Genomic DNA, 20562 nt, shown 5'->3' on the forward strand with positions numbered 1-20562 from the left:
CCCAGGCGACACTTTCCTGTCTGTGTTCTCTGTGTGTCTGCAGGCCTCAGTAACAGACGTGTTGACTATGGCTGAGGTCAAGGACAAGCAGCATCCTGTCTTTACCCAGTCTGTGAAAACCCCAGTGTGCTCCCTGGGCCGGGAGGGACGGAGGGGTCTGACCTCAGCCTGCTTCTCCTGCATCCCTGACTCAGAGTCCTACGCCCTCTCTTCCTCACTCCTCGTCCCCCGTCCTCTCTGCTCTTCAGTTGTAGACTGGGACAGGAGACAGGGAGCCCACAGCCCAAACCAGGAGATGACAGTCTACCACACAGAGACAGAGGCAGGAACTACAGATCAGGGTAATGGGGACCCCAACCCCCAGAATCCCTCCTGTTATAGTCCAGTAGAACAGCTTGCTGTCAGTCTGATGGAGCGGATACTGAGAGATGTGGGGACAGAGATGGACGACAGACAGGTCACCATGGGGACAGAGATGGACGACAGACAGGTCACCATGGAGACAGAGATGGACGACAGACAGGTCACCATGGGGACAGAGATGGACAAGAGACAGGTCACCATGGTGACAGAGATGGACGACAGACAGGTCACCATGGGGACAGAGATGGACGACAGACAGGTCACCATGGGGACAGAGACGGACGACAGACAGGTCACCATGGTGACAGAGATGGACGACAGACAGGTCACCGTGGGGACAGAGACGGACGACAGACAGGTCACCATGGGGACAGAGATGGACGACAGACAGGTCACCATGGGGACAGAGATGGACAAGAGACAGGTCACCATGGTGACAGAGATGGACGACAGACAGGTCACCATGGGGACAGAGACGGACGACAGACAGGTCACCATGGGGACAGAGACGGACGACAGACAGGTCACCATGGGGACAGAGACGGACGACAGACAGGTCACCATGGGGACAGAGACGGACGACAGACAGGTCACCATGGGGACAGAGACGGACGACAGACAGGTCACCATGGGGACAGAGACGGACGACAGACAGGTCACCACGGGGACAGAGATGGACAAGCGACAGGTCACCCTGGGGACAGAGATGGACAAGAGACAGGTCACCATGGTGACAGAGATGGACATGAGTTGGAGTAGCAGCAGTAGCAGTGGTGAGGAGACAGGTGGTCCCCACACAGAGAGCCCCTGTGAGGGAGGTCCAGCCGCCAGCCACAGCAGACTGGAGGAGCAGGAGGAGGGTGGAGTGTCAGAGGAGGATGACCCTGACCTTAGCTTCTATGATGGCTATGGTAGTATCCATGGTGATAGACAGGGTCTTGGTGAGTTTAAGGAGTTCTTAAAGGGAACACCAGGAGAGAAGCTGTTGCGTCTGTGGATGGATATAGAGAGACTGAACACCCTACAGGACGGTAGGAGGAAAAACAGGTATTCATATACACATTCAGTATTTCCTTAAAGGTCCAAATGCAGCAGTTTTGATCTCAATATCAAATCTTTTCTGGGTAACAATGAAGTACCTTACTGTGATTAAAATGGTCAAAATGAAACAAAAATAGCTTCTTAGCAAAAGGCAATTTCTCAAACAAAAATGTTGCTATGACTGTCTAGGAGTGGTCTTAGTGGGGAGGGGACAACAGAACATGTTATGTTATTGGCAGAGAGGTTTGGAACTCTCTTTCTTATTGGTCTATTAACTAATTAACTAATTTACCTCATGGTTATGTCACCATGGAAGGCCAAAACTCCATCCCACCAAAACAGGCAGAAATGTCAAAGCTCTTACACTAAAAGGGTATTATCATAATTTTCACAATTTCACAGTATTATTCCAACCTCATAGTGTGGAAATATATATAAAACACAGGAAAATCACATTTTTGACTGCACTGGGCCTTTAACCCACAACTCCTAACCTTCACCTTAATCCTGACCCAAACCCTAACCTGAACCCCTAAATCCGAACCATTAACCGTAACCCTAAACCTAAACCCTAACCTAAACCTAAACCCTAACCTAAACCTAAACCCTAACCTAAACCTAAACCCTAACCTAAACCCACCATTGAAGTATAGAACCTGAGATGCCAATGAGCCTTCCTCTTAACCAGTGACGTGATTGACTGATTGATTAATTGTGACAGGCATTTGGTCCAGATGCGTAGCTGCTACCTGCTGACCAGTGGCCAGAGCAGTCTGAATGGTGAGCTGTTGACCAGACTGGGTCTCTCTACCTCCCCCTGCTGGAGAGAGAACAGACTGCAGAGAGCACAGCCCCGCCTCACTGAGGCACTGCTCTGCTACTGGTGAGGAGACTGGTTGACAAGGTCATCCAAACCAGGGGTTTTCAAACCCCCAGACGTTCCATGTATTTGAACTATTCCAGAGCTAGCACACCCGATTTAACATTGTAATAATGTTTATATACTGTTTTACCCACTTCATATGTACATTTATATACTGTATTCTAGTCATGGCTCATCCTATATAACTACTGCTGTACACACTAATTACATTCGATTTTAGGCAACTAGCCAACTAGCTCAGCTGGTAGAGCACGGCGCTTGTAACGCCAAGGTAGTGGGTTCGATCCCCGGGACCACCCATATACAAAAAATGTATGCACGCATGACTGTAAGTCGCTTTGGATAAAAGCGTCTGCTAAATGGCATAGTATTATTATTATTATTATTATTATTATTATTATTTGATTAGGTGACATTTGTTAAACGTCTGGGGGTCCTAGTGGAGAGGTTTGAAAACCACTGGTCCGTACCATCCAATCTGTTGTTTACAGGATCCAATAGTTCCTGTATTTTATTGCAGCAGGGGCACAACTTTCACTGGGGACGAGGGGGACATGTCCCCTCCACATTCTGAAAATGCATGTTTGTCCCCCCCTCTCCATTTCTATCATTGGAATGTGATACAAAATGAGGCATCGTTGTGCTTTAGGACCATGCGGACTCCTCCGAGCGGTCGGGTAGGCTGTTTGGAGTGTTTATCCGACTGGATAAAAAATAAAAATAAATGTTTAAAGAAATATGTCCCCCCCCCACTTCTAAAACCAAAGTTGTGCCCCTGGATGGCAGTACTACAATGCATAATGAAGATCTATTTTTACAAGGTTATTTTGACCAAATTAAATATTGACTAGCCTGTGACCTGAACTATGATCATGCTATGATCATGTGTTCCATTCTGTCTCTTATTTCTGTGGTTATATTAAAGGAATGTGTTAATAATAATGTAATGTTCATGTTATGTCGCCCCTTTCAATTTATATATTGTAGCGATCCTCGCTATATGACCCACGTCACAATTCTCACTAAGTGGGTTAACCTTATTGGCGCGATGCGTGGGGTGACCTGGGTTCGCTTCCTGCTCCCTCCGGTCGCTACAGCATGTATAGTCTGCCTTAATTAGTGTTTGTCCTCTGGATGTGGTACACTTCTGGTACAATGACCTGACCAAGATCCTGGCTGGATCCATGACCTGACAAAGATCCTGGCAGGATCCAAGACCTGACGAAGATCCTGGCAGGATCCATGACCTGACCAATATCCTGGCAGGATCCATGACCTGACCAATATCCTGGCAGAATCCATGACCTGACCAAGATCCTGGCAGGATCAATGACCTGACCAAGATCCTGGCAGGATCCATGACCTGACGAAGATCCTGGCAGGATCCATGACCTGACGAAGATCCTGGCAGGATCCATGACCTGATGAAGATCCTGGCAGAATCCATGACCTGACGAAGATCCTGGTAGGATCCATGACCTGACCAAGATCCTGGCAGGATCCATGACCTGACCAAGATCCTGGCAGGATCCATGACCTGACGAATATCCTGGCAGGATCAATGATCTGACCAAGATCCTGGCAGGATCCATGACCTGACCAATATCCTGGCAGAATCTATGACCTGACCAAGATCCTGGCAGGATCCATGACCTGACCAAGATCCTGGCAGGATCCATGACCTGACGAATATCCTGGCAGGATCAATGACCTGACCAAGATCCTGGCAGGATCAATGACCTGACCAATATCCTGGCAGAATCCATGACCTGACCAAGATCCTGGCAGGATCCATGACCTGACCAAGATCCTGGCAGGATCCATGACCTGACGAAGATCCTGGCAGGATCCATGACCTGACCAAGATCCTGGCAGGATCAATGACCTGACGAATATCCTGGCAGGATCAATGATCTGACCAAGATCCTGGCAGGATCCATGACCTGACCAAGATCCTGGCAGGATCCATGACCTGACCAAGATCCTGGCAGGATCCAAACGTTGTTTGTTTGTGAATAAAGGTATGTGGTGGAGCTTATGAGTGTGTATTGGTATGAATGTTTTCCTGTTGTGGTGTGTACTGGTTGTGGGTCTCAGGGGCCCAAGGTTCAGGCTGAGTCAGAGAGCAGCAGATCCTCTCAGACTGTCACTGTGGAGGAAGAGACCGCTATGCTATCCCTCTGGTGTCGACCCTAACCCTCGTTACACCACCCTGCACCCTCTCACCTGTATACCTAGACCCACCATCTGCCCAGACACCTCTCTACCCAGGGACAGAACCCCCACACCAGGACACACACAGGTATTAGGTGTGACCGACAGAGAGTTGAGACAAGCGCTTTGAGATGTCTATATTTGATGAAAAGCGCTGTATAAAGTTGAATAAACTATTATTATTATTACACGTGTGTGATGTCAGACAGGTTCTGCCAGCAGCAGAAGCAGCAGCAGTCGTCCTGTTCTAGGGGACAGGAGGATGGAGAGGATGTTGCAGGCCCTACATGTGGACTCACGGGCCGGGTTCTACTTCACACACTTCTGTGAACGCTCTGGAAACCAGGTACAAACACCTCCCTCTCTCTCTCTCTCTACACACCTTTCAAACCAATTTTTAACATCTCGACACATTTTTTTGCCAAATTATTATTAATGCTGTATATCAAATCCAATTATTATTATGTCGAAAAGGGTATATCTGTCAATTCAATTCAAAGGGCTTTATTGGCATGGGAAACGTATGTTTACGTTGCCGAAGCAAGTGACTGAGATAATGAACAAAAGTGAAATAAACAATCAGAAATTAACAGTAAAGATTACACTCCCAAAATAATAGAGCCATTTAATGTTATAGAGCCATTTAAAATGTTATATTATGGCTATGTAGAGTGTTGTAATGATGTGCAAATAGTTGAAGTATGAAAGGGAAAATAAATAAACATAAATATGGGTTGTATTTACAATGGTGTTGTTTATCCACTGGTTGCCCTTTTCTTGTGGCAACAGGTCACACATCTTGCAGCTGTGATGGCACACTGTGGTTTTTCACCCAGTAGATATGGGAGTTTATGAAAATGGGGTTTGTTTTCTAATTCTTTGTGGGTCTGTGTAATCTAAAGGAAGTACAGTGGGGGAAAAAAGTATTTAGTCAGCCACCAATTGTGCAAGTTCTCCCACTTAAAAAGATGAGAGAGGCCTGTAATTTTCATCATAGGTACACGTCAACTATGACAGACAAAATGAGAAAAAAAAATCCAGAAAATCACATTGTAGGATTTTTAATTAATTTATTTGCAAATTATGGTGGAAAATAAGTATTTGGTCAATAACAAAAGTTTCTCAATACTTTGTTATATACCCTTTGTTGGCAATGACACAGGTCAAACGTTTTCTGTGAGTCTGCACAAGGTTTTCACACACTGTTGCTGGTATTTTGGCCCATTCCTCCATGCAGATCTCCTCTAGAGCAGTGATGTTTTGGGGCAACACGGACTTTCAACTCCCTCTAAAGATTTTCTATGGGGTTGAGATCTGGAGACTGGCTAGGCCACTCCAGGACCTTGAAATGCTTCTTACGAAGCTACTCCTTCGTTGCCTGGGCGGTGTGTTTGGGATCATTGTCATGCTGAAAGACCCAGCCACGTTTCATCTTTAATGCCCTTGCTGATGGAAGGAGGTTTTCACTCAAAATCTCACGATACATGGCCCCATTCATTCTTTCCTTTACACGGATCAGTCGTCCTGGTCCCTTTGCAGAAAAACTGCCCCAAAGCATGATGTTTCCACCCCATGCTTCACAGTAGGTATGGTGTTCTTTGGATGCAACTCAGCATTCTTTGTCCTCCAAACACGACGAGTTGAGTTTTAACCAAAAAGTTATATTTTGGTTTCATCTGACCATATGACATTCTCCCAATCCTCTTCTGGATCATCCAAATGCACTCTAGCAAACTTCAGATGGGCCTGGACATGTACTGGCTTAAGCAAGGGGACACGTCTGGCACTGTAGGATTTGAGTCCCTGGCGGCGTAGTGTGTTACTGATGGTAGGCTTTGTTACTTTGGTCCCAGCTCTCTGCAGGTCATTCACTAGGTCCCCCCGTGTGGTTCTGGGATTTTTGCTCACCGTTCTTGTGATCGTTTTGACCCCACTGGGTGAGATCTTGCGTGGAGCCCCAGATCGAGGGAGATTATAAGTGGTCTTGTATGTCTTCCATTTCCTAATAATTGCTCCCACAGTTGATTTCTTCAAGCCAAGCTGCTTACCTATTGCAGATTCAGTCTTCCCAGCCTGGTGCAGGTCTACAATTTTGTTTCTGGTGTCCTTTGACAGCTCTTTGGTCTTGGCCATAGTGGAGTTTGGAGTGTGACTGTTTGAGGTTGTGGACAGGTGTCTTTTATACTGATAACAAGTTCAAACAGGTGCCATTAATACAGGTAACGAGTGGAGGACAGAGGAGCCTCTTAAAGAAGAAGTTACAGGTCTGTGAGAGCCAGAAATCTTGCTTGTTTGTAGGTGACCAAATACTTATTTTCCACCATCATTTGCAAATAAATTCATTAAAAATCCTACAATGTGATTTTCTGGAGAAAAAAATTCTCAATTTGTCTGTCATAGTTGACGTGTACCTATAATGAAAATGACAGGCCTCTCTCATCTTTTTAAGTGGGAGAACTTGCACAATTGGTGGCTGACTAAATACTTTTTTTCCCCACTGTATGTGTCTCTAATATGGTCATACATTTGGCAGGAGGTTTCTCTTGAGAGCCAGGTCTGCCTACGGCGGCCTTTTTCAATAGCAAGGCTATGCTCATTGGGGGGCACCCCGCAGGTCTGGGAGAGTGTCTCGCTGTGGTTGGCCAGGGAAAACATTTGGTTTTGAGGCACAGTCACGGGAAATACTTGTGTTTACCCGTCTAACTGTAAGTGGCTCTGGATAAGATTGTCTGCTAAATGACTAACATGTAAATGTATGGTAACAGGGTTGAGATAACCACTTGTGCGTTGGGGAAAGTAGAAGAAGCTTTTTCTATCACTCCCTTCAGTGCTGTGGCCACCCTTTCCTGCTGTGTTCTCAGGTCGTTTGTGCCTGTGTGTATTATTATGTGGCTGGGTGATCCTAGTTGGTCCTCAGACAGAAGGTCTAGGGCGCGCTGGGTGTTTGGACACCCGAGTCTGGCCTGCTGTGATGTCGAGACTTTGGTCAGGGTCTGAAGTGGGCTGTTCTGTTGGCTTCTCTGCGGGGGTGGCCAGCTCTCTAATGGGTTGTTCTCTGTCACACGTCATCGTTCTCACCTTCTCCTCCAGCACTCTGATCCTCTCCTCTAGTGCTCTGTTCTTCTCCTGCTCCTGCTCTTTCTCCTGTTGATGTTGTCTCACCACAGTCCAGAGTGCAGACATGTCTCTCTCTACCTCCAGCTCTCCAGGTCTAGTTAAGGGGGTGTTATTGTGCTGGACTGTTGTCTGGGTCTGTGCTGACTGGAGTGTGTTCACCTGCTGTTCCAGCTCCACCTGCCTTACCTCCAGCTGGGTGAATTTATCCTTCATTTCAATGAGGGAGTAGTGCTCTGTGCTGGGAAGTTGACTTTCCGCTTGGGGTTGCTCGTCTGTGGTATTATGTAATGAAGAGGTCTGGTCTGACACGCTTGGGGTGGGGGTATCTTTCTCAAGGGAGAGCTTTTCCTGCTGAGCTATTTCTTTGATTAGGTGAAAGTCCAGCTGAAACTGTTTGGGGTTGCCCTGTACCATTACTGTTCCAGACTTGTACAGGTTGACGTTGGCTGACTCAGAGTCCTCGTTGTCTAGTATCCTGAGTTTCCACCCATCGCTGACACCCCCTATCTTAACAGAGGGGTAGTGTGTTAATATAGCACTGTGCCATGCCAGGGGATGGTCTGTGTGGATCATTAAGTTGCTTATGTTCCCATTTTTATAATAGTCAGCAAAAAGTGTCTCTTGATTTTCCATTAGGAGCTTATTTTTGTACTCTTTTTTTTTGGCAAGTCGGTTAGGACATCTACTTTGTGCATGACACAAGTAACTTTTCCAACAATTGTTTACAGACAGATTATACAGTGGGGGAAAAAAGTATTTAGTCAGCCACCAATTGTGCAAGTTCTCCCACTTAAAAAGATGAGAGAGGCCTGTAATTTTCATCATAGGTACACATCAACTATGACAGACAAAATGAGAAAAAATTTCTCCAGAAAAACACATTGTAGGATTTTTTATGAATTTATTTGCAAATTATGGTGGAAAATAAGTATTTGGTCACCTACAAACAAGCAAGATTTCTGGCTCTCACAGACCTGTAACTTCTTCTTTAAGAGGCTCCTCTGTCCTCCACTCATTACCTGTATTAATGGCACATGTTTGAACTTGTTATCAGTATAAAAGACACCTGTCCACAACCTCAAACAGTCACACTCCAAACTCCACTATGGCCAAGACCAAAGAGCTGTCAAAGGACACCAGAAACAAAATTGTAGACCTGCACCAGGCTGGGAAGACTGAATCTGCAATAGGTAAGCAGCTTGATTTGAATAAATCAACTGTGGGAGCAATTATTAGGAAATGGAAGACATACAAGACCACTGATAATCTCCCTCGATCTGGGGCTCCACGCAAGATCTCACCCCGTGGGGTCAAAATGATCACAAGAACGGTGAGCAAAAATCCCAGAACCACACGGGGGACCCTAGTGAATGACCTGCAGAGAGCTGGGACCAAAGTAACAAAGCCTACCATCAGTAACACACTACGCCGCCAGGGACTCAAATCCTGCAGTGCCAGACGTGTCCCCCTGCTTAAGCCAGTACATGTCCAGGCCCGTCTGAAGTTTGCTAGAGTGCATTTGGATGATCCAGAAGAGGATTGGGAGAATGTCATATGGTCAGATGAAACCAAAATATAACTTTTTGGTAAAAACTCAACTCGTCGTGTTTGGAGGACAAAGAATGCTGAGTTGCATCCAAAGAACACCATACCTACTGTGAAGCATGGGGGTGGAAACATCATGCTTTGGGGCTGTTTTTCTGCAAAGGGACCAGGACGACTGATCCGTGTAAAGGAAAGAATGAATGGGGCCATGTATCGTGAGATTTTGAGTGAAAACCTCCTTCCATCAGCAAGGGCATTGAAGATGAAACGTGGCTGGGTCTTTCAGCATGACAATGATCCCAAACACACCGCCCGGGCAACGAAGGAGTGGCTTCATAAGAAGCATTTCAAGGATCTGGAGTGGCCTAGCCAGTCTCCAGATCTCAACCCCATAGAAAATCTTTGGAGGGAGTTGAAAGTCCGTATTGCCCAGCGACAGCCCCAAAACATCACTGCTCTAGAGGAGATCTGCATGGAGGATTGGGCCAAAATACCAGCAACAGTGTGTGAAAACCTTGTGAAGACTTACAGAAAACGTTTGACCTGTGTCATTGCCAACAAAGGGTATATAACAAAGTATTGAGAAACTTTTGTTATTGACCAAATACTTATTTTCCACCATAATTTGCAAATAAATTCATAAAAAATCCTACAATGTGATTTTCTGGATTTTTTTTCTCATTTTGTCTGTCATAGTTGACGTGTACCTATGATGAAAATTACAGGCCTCTCTCATCTATTTAAGTGGGAGAACATGCACAATTGGTGGCTGACTAAATACTTTTTTCCCCCACTGTAATTCACTGTATCACAATTCCAGTGGGTCAGAAGTTTACATACACTAAGTTGACTGCCATTAAACAGCTTGGAAAATTCCAGAAGATTATGTCATGGCTTTAGAAGCTTCTGAGAGGCTAATTGACATCATTTGAGTCAATTGGAGGTTTACCTGTGGATGTATTTCAAGGCCTACCTTCAAACTCAGTGCCTCTTTGCTTGACATCATGGGAAAATTAAAAGAAATTAGCCAAGACCTCAGAAAAAAAATTGTAGACCTCCACAAGTCTGGTTCATCCTTGGGAGCAATTTCCAAACACCTGAAGGTACCACGTTCATCTGTGCAAACAATAGTACGCAAGTATAAACACCATTGGACCACGCAGCCGTCATACCGCTCAGGAAGGAGACGCGTTCTGTCTCCTAGAGATGAACGTACTTTGGTGCGAAAAGTGCAAATCAATCCCAGAACAACAGCAAAGGACCTTGTGAAGATGCTGGAGGAAACAGGTACAAAAGTATCTATATCCACAGTAAAACTAGTCATATATCGACATTACCTGAAAGGCCGCTCAGCAAGGAAGAAGCCACTGCTCCAAAACCGCCATTAAAAAGCAAGACTACGGTTTGCAACTGCACATGGGGATAAAGATCGTACTTTTTGGAGAAATTTCCTCTGGTCTGATGAAACAAAAATAGAACTGTTTGGCCATAATGACCATCGTTATGTTTGGAGGAAAAAGGTGGTTGCTTGCAAGCCGAAGAACACCATCCCAACCGTGAAGCATGGGTGTGACAGCATCATGCTGTGGGGGTGCTTTGCTGCAGGAGGGACTGGTGCACTTAACAAAATAGATGGCATCATGAGGAAGGGAAATTATGTGGATATATTGAAGCAACATCTCAAGACATCAGTCAGGAAGTTAAAGCTTGGTCGCAAATGGGTCTTCCAAATGGACAATGACCCCAAGCATACTTCCAAAGTTGTGGCAAAATGGCTTAAGGACAACAAAGTCAAGGTATTGGAGTGGCCATCACAAAGCCCTGACCTCAATCCTATAGAACATTTGTGGGCAGAACTGAAAAAGCGTGTGTTAGCAAGGAGGCCTACAAACCTGACTCAGTTACACCAGCTCTGTCAGGAGGAATTCACCCAACTTATTGTGGGAAGCTTGTGGAAGGCTACCCGAAACGTTTGACCCAAGTTAAACAATTTAAAGGCAATGCTACCAAATACTAATTGAGTGTATGTAAACTTCTGACCCACTGGGAATGTGATGAAATAAATAAAAGCTGAAATAAATCATTCTCTCTACTATTATTCTGACATTTCACATTCTTAAAATAAAGTGGTGATCCTAACTGACCTAAAACAGGGAATTATTACTAGGATTAAATGTCAGGAATTGTGAAAAACAGAGTTTAAATGTATCTGGCTAAAGTGTATGTAAACTTCCGACTTCAACTGTATCTGTCCTGCTGAAAAATCCAAGTTTATCTAACTCTAAATCTATCTTTTTGTAGAAACATGCTGAAAAGGGGAGGAGCTCATCTGCTCAGACCCCTGGTCTCTCTCTCTCTCTCTCTCTCTCTCTCTCTCTCTCTCTCTCTCTCTCTCTCTCTCTCTCTCTCTCTCTCTCTCTCTCTCTCTGCCTCTCTCTCTCTCTCTCTCTCTCTCTCTCTCTCTCTCTCTCTCTCTCTCTCTCTCTCTCTCTCTCTCTCTCTCTCTCTCTCTCTCTCTCTCTCTCTCTCTCTCTCTCTCTCTCTCTCTCTCTCTCTCTCTCTCTCTCCCCCCACTCCTCTCTCTCTCTCCCCCCCCCCCCCCCACCCCCTCACTCTCTCTCTCTCTCTCTCTCTCTCTCTCTCTCTCTCTCTCTCTCTCTCTCTCTCTCTCTCTCTCTCTCTCTCTCTCTCTCTCTCCCCCTCCCCCCACCCCCTCTCTCTCTCTCTCTCTCTCTCTCTCTCTCTCTCTCTCTCTCTCTCTCTCTCTCTCTCTCTCTCTCCCTCCCTCTTTCGCTCTCTCTCTCTCTCTCCCTCCCCCCCCCCCCCTCTCTCTCTCTCTCTATTCCCCTCTCTCTCTCTCTCTCTCTCTCTCCCCCTCCCCCCACCCCCCTCTTTCGCTCTCTCTCTCTCTCTCTCTCTATTCCCCCCTCTCTCTCTCTCTCTCTAACAGAGTGCTATTGTAACTATTTATTGTATCTTCTCAGCTGTGGGAGAATGCCGTGCACTTCTGGTGGGATCTGCAGCAGTACCACCAGCTCTTCTACCAAGATGGATTGGATCCCTACAGGGTACAGAGACAGGCTCATGTAAGATTGGATCCCTGGGGGGGGGGGGCTCACTCACTAATCTCTGAAACTAAAATGTTGCGTAATTGCATCAGATGCTGGATTAGATTCTGGTAACGATACTAGTGAAGTCTCCACCCCCATAAATGGAAACTCTCAGCCAAAGCATGGCCCAAATGTCCACGGCCCTTCCATATTTTCAAACACCTGCTTCGAAATGATCAGTGACAGAAAAATTTGCGGACCGGAAAAAAGTCCCTTGTTAGTCATCGCATCCCACAATCTGTTGACAGACTCTACATACTGCCTAGGGTTTAATATTTTCCCGGTATTTTACAAATGTTCCATCCCAAGAATAAATCCCTTTTCTTCCGGGTAACTCTGTATTTCCCGCCAAAACCGGAAGTGTAATTCAAAAGCATATAAAGCATGTGCTGTAAATAGGCCTATGTCTCGATTTGATCGAAAATTCAAGCCTGATGCTACCTGAGCCTGATGAGCCATACATTAAAGACATTTAATAAACCCTACATTAAATACATTTTATGAGCCGTTATCCAATACATATATGATATATAGGCTACTGCACACTATGCACGACAGAAAAACATAAAAGCCCCTAGATGTAGCTAGCTATATAATGCCCATAGATGTAGCTAGCTATATAAAGTCCATAGATGTAGCTAGCTATATAAAAGCCCATAGATGTAGCTAGCTATATAAAGCCCATAGATGTAGCTAGCTATATAAAGCCCATAGATGTAGCTAGCTATATAAAGCCCATAGATTTAGCTAGCTATATAAAGCCCATAGATGTAGCTAGCTATATAAAAGCCCATAGATGTATCTAGCTATATAAAAGCCCATAGATGTAGCTAGCTATATAAAGCCCATAGATGTAGCTAGCTATATAAAAGTCCATAGATGTAGCTAGCTATATAAAGCCCATAGATGTAGCTAGCTATATAAAGCCCATAGATGTAGCTAGCTATATAAAGCCCATAGATGTAGCTGGCTATATAAAGCCCATAGATGTAGCTAGCTATATAAAAGCCCCTAGATGTAGCTAGCTATATAAAGCCCCTAGATGTAGTTAGCTATATAAAGCCCATATATGTAGCTAGCTATATAAAGCCCATAGATGTAGCTAGCTATATAAAAGCCCATAGATGTAGCTAACTATATAAAAGCCCATAGATGTAGCTAGCTATATAAAGCCCATAGATGTAGCTAGCTATATAAAGCCCATAGATGTAGCTAGCTATATAAAGGCCATAGATGTAGCTAGCTATATAAAGCCCCTAGATGTAGCTAGCTATATAAAGCCCATATATGTAGCTAGCTATATAAAAGCCCATAGATGTAGCTAGCTATATAAAGCCCATAGATGTAGCTAGCTATATAAAAGCCCATAGATGTAGCTAGCTATATAAAAGCCCATAGATGTAGCTAGCTATATAAAGCCCATAGATGTAGCTAGCTATATAAAAGCCCATAGATGTAGCTAGCTATATAAAGCCCATAGATGTAGCTAGCTATATAAAGCCCCTAGATGTAGCTAGCTATATAAAGCCCATAGATGTAGCTAGCTATATGCTCTCTAGGCTAATCTTTTCCCACCTCCTCCACCACTAGTCCCACCCCTCCACTACTAGTCCCACCCCTCCACCACTACTCCCACCACTAGTCCCACCCCTCCACAACTAGTCCCACCCCTCCACCACTAGTCCCACCCCTCCACCACTAGTCCCACCCCTCCACCACTAGTCCCACCCATCCACCACTAGTGCCACCTCTCCACCACTAGTGCCACCCCTCCACCCCTCCACCACTAGTCCCACCCCTCCACCACCCCTCCACCACTAGTCCCACCCCTCCACCACTAGTCCCACCTCCTCCACCACTAGTCCCACCCCTCCACCACTAGTGCCACCCCTCCACCCCTCCACCACTAGTCCCACCCCTCCACCACCCCTCCACCACTAGTCCCACCCCTCCACCACTAGTCCCACCTCCTCCACCACTAGTCCCACCTCCTCCACCACTAGTCCCACCCCTCCACCACTAGTCCCACCCCTCCACCACTAGTCCCACCTCCTCCACCACTAGTCCCACCCCTCCACCACTAGTGCCACCCCTCCACCCCTCCACCACTAGTGCCACCCCTCCACCACTAGTGCCACCCCTCCACCACTAGTCCCACCCCTCCACCACTAGTGCCACCCCCTCCACCACTAGTCCCACCCTCCACCGCTAGTTCCACCCCTCCACCACTAGTTCCACCCCTCCACCACTAGTCCCACCCCTCCACCACTAGTCCCACCTCCTCCACCACTAGTCCCACCCCTCCACCACTAGTCCCACCCCTCCACCACTAGTGCCACCCCTCCACCCCTCCACCCCTCCACCACCCCTCCACCACTAGTGCCACCCCTCCACCACTAGTGCCACCCCTCCACCGCTAGTTCCACCCCTCCACCACTAGTTCCACCCCTCCACCACTAGTGCCACCCCTCCACCCCCTCCACCACTAGTGCCACCCCTCCACCCCTCCACCACTAGTTCCACCCCTCCACCACTAGTTCCACCCCTCCACCACTAGTGCCACCCCTCCACCGCTAGTTCCACCCCTCCACCACTAGTCCCACCCCTCCACCCCTCCACCACTAGTGCCACCCCTCCAACCCCTCCACCACTAGTTCCACCCCTCCACCACTAGTTCCACCCCTCCACCACTAGTGCCACCCCTCCACCCCCTCCACCACTAGTTCCACCCCTCCACCACTAGTTCCACCCCTCCACCACTAGTGCCACCCCTCCACCGCTAGTTCCACCCCTCCACCACTAGTTCCACCCCTCCGCCACTAGTGCCACCCCTCCACCCCTCCACCACTAGTGCCACCCCTCCACCCCTCCACCACTAGTTCCACCCCTCCACCACTAGTCCCACCCCTCCACCACTAGTTCCACCCCTCCACCACTAGTGCCACCCCTCCACCGCTAGTTCCACCCCTCCACCACTAGTCCCACCCCTCCACCCCTCCACCACTAGTGCCACCCCTCCACCCCTCCACCACTAGTTCCACCCCTCCACCACTAGTGCCACCCCTCCACCACTAGTGCCACCCCTCCACCCCTCCACCACTAGTGCCACCCCTCCACCGCTAGTTCCACCCCTCCACCACTAGTTCCACCCCTCCACCACTAGTCCCACCCCTCCACCACTAGTGCCACCCCTCCACCACTAGTGCCACCCCTCCACCCCTCCACCACTAGTGCCACCCCTCCACCACTAGTGCCACCCCTCCACCACTAGTGCCACCCCTCCACCACTAGTCCCACCCCTCCACCGCTAGTTCCACCCCTCCACCACTAGTTCCACCCCTCCACCACTAGTCCCACCCCTCCACCACTAGTCCCACCTCCTCCACCACTAGTCCCACCCCTCCACCACTAGTCCCACCTCCTCCACCACTAGTCCCACCCCTCCACCACTAGTCCCACCTCCTCCACCACTAGTCCCACCTCCTCCACCACTAGTCCCACCCCTCCACCACTAGTCCCACCCCTCCACCACTAGTGCCACCCCTCCACCCCTCCACCCCTCCACCCCTCCACCACTAGTCCCACTCCTCCACCACTAGTTCCACCCCTCCACCACTAGTTCCACCCCTCCACCACTAGTGCCACCCCTCCACCCCTCCACCACTAGTGCCACCCCTCCACCCCTCCACCACTAGTTCCACCCCTCCACCACTAGTTCCACCCCTCCACCACTAGTGCCACCCCTCCACCGCTAGTTCCACCCCTCCACCACTAGTTCCACCCCTCCACCACTAGTCCCACTCCTCCACCACTAGTTCCACCCCTCCACCACTAGTTCCACCCCTCCACCACTAGTGCCACCCCTCCACCCCTCCACCACTAGTGCCACCCCTCCACCACTAGTGCCACCCCTCCACCACTAGTCCCACCCCTCCACCACTAGTTCCACCCCTCCACCACTAGTGCCACCCCTCCACCGCTAGTGCCACCCCTCCACCACTAGTCCCACCCCTCCACCACTAGTCCCACCCCTCCACCACTAGTTCCACCCCTCCACCACTAGTTCCACCCCTCCACCACTAGTCCCACCCCTCCACCACTAGTGCCACCCCTCCACCACTAGTCCCACCCCTCCACCACTAGTTCCACCCCTCCACCACTAGTCCCACCCCTCCACCACTAGTGCCACCCCTCCACCACTAGTGCCACCCCTCCACCGCTAGTTCCACCCCTCCACCACTAGTCCCACCCCTCCACCACTAGTCCCACTCCAGCCGACGCTTGGCATTGCGCATGGTGAGCTTAGGTTTGCTCGGCCATGGAAACCCATTTCATGAAGCTCCAGACAAACAGTTCTTGTGCTGACGTTGCTTCCAGAGGCAGTTTGGAACTCGGTAGTGAGTGTTGCAACCGAGGACAGATGATTTTTACGCGCTACGCGCTTAAGCACTCGGCGGTCCCATTCTGTGAGCTTGTGTGGCTTTCCACTTCGTGGCTGAGCCGTTGTTGCTCCCAGACGTTTCCACTTCACAATAACAGCACTTACAGTTGACCGGGGCAGTTCTAGCAGGGCAGAAATTTGACGAACTGACTTGTTGGAAAGGTGGCATCCTATGACGGTGCCACGTTGAAAGTCACTGAGCTCTTCAATAAGGCCATTCTACTGCCAATGTTTGTCTATGGAGATTGCTTGGCTGTGTGCTCAATTTTATACACCTGTCAGTAACGGGTGTTGCTTAAATAGCCAAATCCACTAATTTGAAGTCGTGTCCACATACTTTTGGCCATGTAGTCAAATGTATTGGGGTAAGGTGACTAGGCATCAGGATAAATGATAAACAGAGTAGCAGCAGCGTACATGATGATTGTATGTGTGTGTGTAGAGTCAGTATAAATGTGTGTGCATGTTGTGTGTGTGTTGGAGTGTCAGTGTGTGATGATGATGGCCATGATGATGATGATGGTCATAATGATGATGATGATGATGATGATGATGATGAATATGAAGATGATGATGATGGTCATAATGATGATGATGATAGCCGTGATGATGATGATGATGATGATGATGGTCATGATGATGGTCATGATGATGATGATGATGATGGCCATGATGATGATGATGATGATGATGATGATGGTCATGATGATGATGATGATGATGATGATGGTGGCCATGATGATGGTCATGATGATGATGATGATGATGAAGATGATGATGATGATGATGGTCATAATGATGATGATGATAGCCGTGATGATGATGATGATGATGGTCATGATGATGATGATGGTCATGATGATGATGATGATGATGATGATGATGATGGTCATGATGATGATGATGATGATGATGATGATGGTGGCCATGATGATGGTCATGATGATGATGATGATAGCCATGATGATGATGATGATGATGGCCATGATGATGGTCATAATGATGATGATGATGATGATGATGATGGTCATGATGATGATGGCCATGATGATGATGATGATGATGGTCATGATGATGGCCATGATGATGATGACCGTCTGACCCATTAGTTATGGTTCTTATTCCAACCCCTCCAGTTGCTTTATTCAACCTACGTGTGCAGTGCAGCCTGTAGGAGCATTGGGGTGGAGGAGGAGAGCAGAGGGAAGGTGTATACCTGTCTCACTCCCCCGTTTGAGGAGCTGTTTGACGGGGTGGAGGAACACACTCTGACTCTCCTCCTGGAGCCCTGGACACTGCTCACCACCAGGGACACAGACACCTACCAGAAGGTATGACCCCATCTCTTTAAAAGGGATTTTACGCACTATAGTTCAAATAGCTTATCTGCTGAAACAGACAAACTCACCTGTTCCCGCATCTCTCCTTAGTCAGATTCATAAGGTGTGTGTTTTGGTCTCTATATATTTGATGTAGTGGATTCATTGTTACTGTGTGTTCTCTCAGGTGGGTGTCTGGGAGGAGGCTCGCCAGGTGGAGACAGAGCAGTACAGACGACTGCAGACACTGTATGAGGAGGCAGTTCACAGACTGGAACAGGTGAGCTCTATTGATGTCCAATGCTCCAATGCAGGATCTATGTAGAAGTCTGAGTAGGATCAAGTCCCACACTGTCCCCCTGAAATCTTGATCTAAAAGACACAACTGATCATAGATGAAGCACTTCTACTCTGAGAAGCTTTTCAAATATGGGCCTAGATCTCTAGTAAGGATTTGGGTGAAACTCAATTGTATTTCCTTGATTCCTCACATCCTATCTCCTCGCCTCCTTCTCAAAACCCATTGGATGAGGTCAAAAGTCCCTCCCCTCTGACCTTCGCATCCAATGGGTTTTCAGAAGGAAGCGAGGAGGGATTAGTACATTTGAGATTCTCTCTCTCTCTCTCTGTCTCTCTCTCTCTCTCTCTCTCTCTCTCTGTCTCTCTCTCTCTGTCTCTCTCTCTCTGTCTCTCTCTCTCGTCTCTCTCTCTCTCTCTCTCTCTCTCTCTCTCTCTCTCCCCCTCTCTCTCTCCCCTCGCTCTCTCTCTCTCTCTCTCTCTCTCTCTCTCTCTCTCTCTCTCTCTCTCTCTCTCTCTCTCTCTCTCTCTCTCTCTCTCTCTCAGCATGCTGTGGCCCAGGCCTGCAGGCCCCCTCCTCCACCACTAGAGGTCCCCAGGTCTCCAGCTATGTGGTCTGCCGTCCCAGAGAGGTACAGAGGGTACGGGCTGGGCTCTCTGCTAGGACACCGCATGGAGCTACAACACTTCACATCCTTCCTGCAGGACCACAACGCCAGGTGAAACACTAGCTCTATACACAGTGGCTTTATTTTACATGACATATGTGACCAGGTGACCACAACGCCATGCTGCAACTGATAAAACAGTACAGTGGCTTTATTAGACGGGACCTTTCTGTCACACATACACACACACACACACACACACACACACACCCCCACCTGTGATCCTAATGATCTCTACCTCAGTTGTTAATGCTGTGTATAGTTCTGACGTGTGTGTGTATGTCTACAGTATACATCTGGCTTGCTGGCTGGATATAGAGCATTACAGGAGAATCCCCCATAAAGACAAGGCCCAGAGAGAGGACGAGTCTAGACTCATTAAGGACAAATACCTCAACAGGAAATACTTATTTGGGCCTGACAGTCCTGCCACCAGACACCAACAGGATGAGGTAATGTCACAGTCTCATCTGTGATGTCTGTCTCCGTCCTGTCACTGTGATGTCTGCCTCCACCCTGTCACTGTGATGTCTGTCTCCGTCCTGTCACTGTGATGTCTGTCTCCACCCTGTCACTGTGATGTCTGTCTCCATCCTGTCACTGTGATGTCTGTCTCCACCCTGTCACTGTGATGTCTGTCTCCACCCTGTCACTGTGATGTCTGTCTCCGTCCTGTCACTGTGATGTCTGTCTCCGTCCTGTCACTGTGATGTCTGTCTCCACCCTGTCACTGTGATGTCTGTCTCCGTCCTGTCACTGTGATGTCTGTCTCCGTCCTGTCACTGTGATGTCTGTCTCCACCCTGTCACTGTGATGTCTGTCTCCGTCCTGTCACTGTGATGTCTGTCTCCGTCCTGTCACTGTGATGTCTGTCTCCACCCTGTCACTGTGATGTCTGTCTCCACCCTGTCACTGTGCTGTCTGTCTCCACCCTGTCACTGTGATGTCTGTCTCCATCCTGTCACTGTGATGTCTGTCTCCACCCTGTCACTGTGATGTCTGTCTCCACCCTGTCACTGTGATGTCTGTCTCCGTCCTGTCACTGTGATGTCTGTCTCCGTCCTGTCACTGTGATGTCTGTCTCCACCCTGTCACTGTGATGTCTGTCTCCGTCCTGCCACTGTGATGTCTGTCTCCACCCTGTCACTGTGATGTCTGTCTCCGTCCTGTCACTGTGATGTCTGTCTCCGTCCTGTCACTGTGATGTCTGTCTCCGTCCTGTCACTGTGATGTCTGTCTCCGTCCTGTCACTGTGATGTCTGTCTCCGTCCTGTCACTGTGATGTCTGTCTCCACCCTGTCACTGTGATGTCTGTCTCCTACTGTCTTGTGCCCATGTGTAACTGAACCCTGTCTGTGTGGTGTGTGTGTGTGTCTGTGTGGTGTGTGTCTGTGTGGTGTGTGTCTGTGTGGTGTGTGTGGTGTGTGTGTGTCTGTGTGTCTGTGTGGTGTGTGTGGTGTGTGGTGTGTGTGTGTGTCTGTGGTGTGTGTGTCTGTGTGGTGTCTGTGTCTGTGGTGTGTGTGTGTGTGTCTGTGTGGTGTGTGTCTGTGTGGTGTGTGTGTGT

The 20562-nt window shown here is 48.2% G+C and overlaps 1 protein-coding gene across 1 annotated transcript in view; it reads left to right on the forward strand.

The window, feature by feature from the left end:
* Positions 1–20562, forward strand: part of LOC121542315 (regulator of G-protein signaling 22-like) — a 37299-nt gene that overhangs the window by 1726 nt on the left and 15011 nt on the right. Inside the window, exons 3-11 of the mRNA XM_041851714.2 lie at positions 44–1410; positions 2126–2287; positions 4385–4589; positions 4707–4847; positions 12148–12249; positions 17851–18045; positions 18221–18313; positions 18877–19049; positions 19288–19450. Of these exons, the coding sequence (XP_041707648.2) occupies positions 44–1410; positions 2126–2287; positions 4385–4589; positions 4707–4847; positions 12148–12249; positions 17851–18045; positions 18221–18313; positions 18877–19049; positions 19288–19450 (2601 nt within the window). The remainder of the gene's footprint in view (positions 1–43; positions 1411–2125; positions 2288–4384; positions 4590–4706; positions 4848–12147; positions 12250–17850; positions 18046–18220; positions 18314–18876; positions 19050–19287; positions 19451–20562) is intronic.

The sequence above is a fragment of the Coregonus clupeaformis genome, chromosome 28 (genome assembly GCF_020615455.1).
Source record: "Coregonus clupeaformis isolate EN_2021a chromosome 28, ASM2061545v1, whole genome shotgun sequence".
Classification (NCBI taxonomy): Eukaryota; Metazoa; Chordata; class Actinopteri; order Salmoniformes; family Salmonidae; genus Coregonus; species Coregonus clupeaformis.